Here is a 4,541-nt window from a genome sequence, read left to right on the forward strand (position 1 = left end):
TGGGCATGGAAATCCCTAACAACAAAAGCTCTAGAATCTAGTAATTTGGATACGGATTTAAAAATGGTTGAACAGGTGATCCATTCCGTCCCTCTGATGGGCTTGGTTGAGGATATTGATAACTCCATTGCCGGAGGCGTGGCCAAACAGATTAGAGAAACTATGGATGACTTGGTTGCTGAGAACCCCCAGGAGGTCCCTACTTTCCAACAAATGGAAAAATTGAGCACGGATGTGTTGGACATCAAACAGAGAATTGAAAACCTCGGCTCTGTTCTTGATCTACAAACTATCAAGGAGAATGTTAACCAACTCAAGAACAAGATGGAGGCTTGGGAAGCCCAAATGGTGGGCTTGAACAAATTCCACATGCAGGTTTTACATAGTTCCGCGCTCACCCTCTCTCTGTTGAGGGAATGCTATGCAGACACTGAGGAGGACAAGCAGGAGGCTAGGGACCTCTACAAATTCCTGTCTAACGAATGGAGCAGTACTATGGATGCCACTGGGGTGCGCAAGGCACCCCTGTAGTTTGTTTTTGTTTTATGTTGTTGCTTCTAATTTTTAAAGACTTGGTTCCTTTTTTATGATAGTTGTTGTTAATTGCTATTATAGTGTTGTTTCTACGCTATGATTTTTAATAGTTCTTCTATGTAAAGGGTTCTTTTTCAATCTAAACTATTCTTTTTCAATCTGGTTCCATCTCCTTCTTGTGTGTGTAGGAGATACTTGATATTCTTGGTACCCTAACAAGTAGAAATACAACATTTATGATATGTGATAATCGCATTCATTCCCTCAGATTTTTGTGCATCTGCGAGACATACGTATTTATTGATAAATACATACAGGTAAATTTAAGTCATAAATTCATTCAAGCTCTTATGCAGTTCAGAGGAAATCATGTGGCTACTTACTTTCCGATGTGATTGTTCATTCCACAACTGCTTGACGGAGAATCGTAAGTCGCTACCATGGGAAATGCTTCTGGAACTCAGATCAAGAATAGCTAGCTCGTGAAGGTTCCATTGCTGCGGCAAGACTTCCAGTGAATACCGCTTCCACTCTAACCATTTCAAATCCGGTGATAATTTGCTTCTATCACTTTCCTTTAGTACGGTATCCCTGAAACAAAGGTACCGCAGACAATTCATTGAAGCTAAACTATTCTTTTTCAATCTGGTTCCATCTCCTTCTAGTGCGTGTAGGAGATACTTGATATTCTCGGTACCCTAACAAGGAGAAATACATCATTTATGATATATGATAATCGCATTCATTCCCTCCATTTTGCAAATTTGAAGTAAATTTATTTAAGAAAAAATTTCTTACCCGTTTCTCATTAATTACTTTTTCCACATCCTGCTGCTTCCACAGTCTGCTTCGCTTGCCGAGGTTTCCTAAAGATTCATCTACCACTATACGTCTTCCTAAATCTCGTAAAAGATCATGCATTCTGAACTTATTGTCAATATCAATCTTTATGAGTAATTTGTGCTGAAGATTGCGGAGGGCTATGCCTACATCTAATCCCAATTCTTCCCAGAAGATAGATGGCTCTTCTATGTCTTGGCCAATGAACAAGCAGACAATGTCTAGGAATATCTCTTTCTCCGATGGATGAAGAGAGTCATAACTGATCTTCAAGGGTTCAAATATATCTGGATCAGTGAGATTCTCAAGCATTCTAAGTGCTTCTATCCAGCATTTGTCACCGGTCTCTCTGCCAGATAAAAATCCACCGAGAACTTCTAATGTAAGCGGAATCCCACCAGAAGCCTTGATAATCTTAGTGGTTAGGTTTTGGAAAGAGTCATATGGATTTGCTTGCTTAAACGCATGCCAACAAAATAACTCTAAAGCTTCATCCTCTCGAAGACCTTGCAATTCATAAATGTTTTTAGGGGGCATCCTCAAGTTTAGGATATCGCGGTCATGAGTGGTTACAATTACTCTGCTACCAGGTCCACAGCAATCTAACATAAAACTATCGAATTGCCTCGAATGGTCAACATTATCTATCACTACAAGTGAACGTATGGAACTTAAATGAAACTCTAGAAATGATTTGCGATGTTTTATGATGCTACTGGAGCCTCTGGTGGCTTGGTCACCATGTGGGACCCCTCCCATTTTTTTGGAAGTTTTCTCTCCTCCTCGGCCAACCTTTTGGTCTCTAAACTCTCTTCCCCGATGGACTCGTGCATCCTTGTTAATGTTTATGCCCCTAATGTCAGATCTGGTAGATTAAAGCTCTGGAACAACATAACTTCTCTAATACAAAATAATGCCAATGCCCACTGGTTGATTGCGGTTGATTTCAACTCTCCTTTGATTCTCTCTGAGGAGGTTGAAGGCCTTTTAGAATACTCTGATAGGATGACTGGTCTAGTTGACTTCATTAGCAAGAATGGGTTAATGGATGTGGAACTATCGGGGCAAAAATTCACTTGGTCCAATCTTAGGAAGGGAAAGGATCTTATTCAGGTCAGACTTCACAAATTTCTCATCTTGGGCAACTAGGGAATTGGTCCAGCCTTGAAGCTCACTACCCTCCCCAGAACGGTCTCTGACCACAACCCCTTGCTCCTTTGGAATAGCACAAATGTTGTGAGAATGAAGCCTCCTTTTCGATATGAAATTATGTGGAACTCTCATCTAGAGTTCAAGGATTGCATTAAAAGATGGTGGAGCACCAACATACCTGGTACTCCTATGTTCAGGATTGCCCAAAAACCCTACTTGGTCAAAAGAAACGTCTGGGGCTGAAACAAATACACCTTCAGGGATATCTTCAAGCAAAAAAAGGAGCTCAATAGTAAACTGACTGTTATTCAAGAGTGTATTGACCAAGGTGACTCCCTTGAAGCCACCCATATGGAAGAGGCTACCCTCCAAAGAAAATGGAAGGAAAATTCCCACAAAGAGGAACTATAATGGAAACAAAAATCGAGGGTTCAATGGCTCAAAGAGGGTGATAAAAATATGACTTTCTTCCACAGATCTGCTTCTATCCATAGGTGTAGAAACCACATCTCTTCCCTCATGGATGACAACAATCAGGTGGTCAACAATGTTGATAGTTTGAGCAGATTGACTACCAATTATTTTGCCACTCTATTTAGGGACGATGACGACCAGGGGGGCCTATTGGGGAGGACCTTCTTAATTGCTTCCCACCACCCCTCTTAGAGGAAGATAACAACCTTATCTTGGCCCCTATTTCTGAAGAGGAAGTCAAGTCTACATTTTTTGCTATGGGCCCCTCCAAAGCCTCGAGTCCTGATGGTTTTCCCCTAGCTTTTTTTCAAGATTTCTGGGAGGTGGTGGACCCTAATCTTGTTCTGGCTACTAGAGATTTTTTCAGATCGAGAAGGCTCCTTAACAAACTCAATCACACCTTCATTGATCTTGTCCCTAAAACTCATGAGGCATCTACTCTCAAGGATTTCTGCCCTATCAGTCTCTATAACACTATTTATAAAATCTTCAGCAAAGTTCTTATCAATAGGCTCAAACCTTTCTTGGATCCTTTGATTGGACCCTCCTAGAAGGGTTTTGTTCCTAGTCGATAGATTCTTGATGCGGTCATCTCTACTCATGAGATTATTCACTCCATGGATAAGTGTCATCAGTCGTGGATGGTTCTCAAGCTAGACATCTCCAAGGCTTATGACAGGGTCAACTCGAACTTCCTTTTCAAAGTTCTCAAAGCTATGGGGTTTGGAGACAACCTCATCAAACTTATTGGGGAATGCATATCTACTATCATCTACATTGTGCTGCTAAACGGGGACCCCCTGGAGAAGTTCAGGGCCTCTAGAGGGTTGTGCCAAGGGGATCCTCTATCCCCTTACCTCTTCATCATCCCTATTGAAGTGTTGGCCTCTAACTTGACTATTTGGTTCGCAAGGGTGCTCTTCTCAGCATGAAACCTACCTCTACGATGCCCCCCAATGTTCTACAATAGTTTGTTGATGACACGATCCTTTTTAGTATCTCCTTTATTTGGAAAGGTAAGGCTTGGAAATCCTTTCTAAATGCCAATGCTTTGGCATTTGGCCAACACATTAATGATGAAAAGAGCAACATTTACTTCTTTCACACTAATGCCCAACTCCAAGATAAAGTCTGCAAAATCCTTGGTTGTCAAAAGCCCTCCCTCCCTGGCACCTACCTAGGTCTCCTCTTGATTGCTAAAGATGTCTCTAATTCCTTTTGGATCTTTATCCTTGAAAGATTGCAGAAAAAATTGGCCAGTTGGAAAGGTACATTTCTTCCCAAGGCCATGGGCGGCTTGGGAACCCGTAAGATCTCAAGGTTGAATAAGGCCCTTATGACTAAAATTACCTGGAAGCTTCTAAATAGGGATACAGAATGTAGTAGGATCATCAGGGCTAAGTACCTGGGTAATGTGGACTTTTCCTCTATCCTAAAAGAGGAGGGCCTTCCCAGGGGTTCCAAAATTTGGAATAGCATCTTGAGTTGCAGGGACCCTTTACCTCATGGTTTGAGGTGGCTTATTGGAAATGGTAGGAATA

General features: G+C 41.6%; 1 protein-coding gene across 1 annotated transcript; it reads right to left on the minus strand.

The window, feature by feature from the left end:
• Nucleotides 1-857: 857 nt before the first annotated feature.
• LOC131067118 (disease resistance protein L6-like) lies at nt 858-2,133 on the minus strand. The gene is made up of 2 exons (XM_058002049.1): nt 1,333-2,133; nt 858-1,232 (listed from the first exon to the last, which is right to left on the minus strand). Exons 1-2 carry the CDS (start codon nt 2,131-2,133, stop codon nt 858-860), a joined length of 1,176 nt encoding a protein of 391 aa, XP_057858032.1.
• Between the last annotated feature and the right edge of the window lie 2,408 nt (nt 2,134-4,541).

The sequence above is a fragment of the Cryptomeria japonica genome, chromosome 7 (genome assembly GCF_030272615.1).
Source record: "Cryptomeria japonica chromosome 7, Sugi_1.0, whole genome shotgun sequence".
NCBI lineage: Eukaryota > Viridiplantae > Streptophyta > Pinopsida > Cupressales > Cupressaceae > Cryptomeria > Cryptomeria japonica.

Excerpts from the sequence above, each read along its gene's own strand:
- LOC131067118 (XM_058002049.1), bottom strand. The coding sequence starts at position 2,133 with ATGGGAGGGGTCCCACATGGTGACCAAGCCACCAGAGGCTCCAGTAGC. Across the intron at positions 1,233-1,332 it reads AAGTAATTAATGAGAAACGG|GGTACCGAGAATATCAAGTA; the intron begins GTAAGAAATTTT and ends TCTCCTTGTTAG.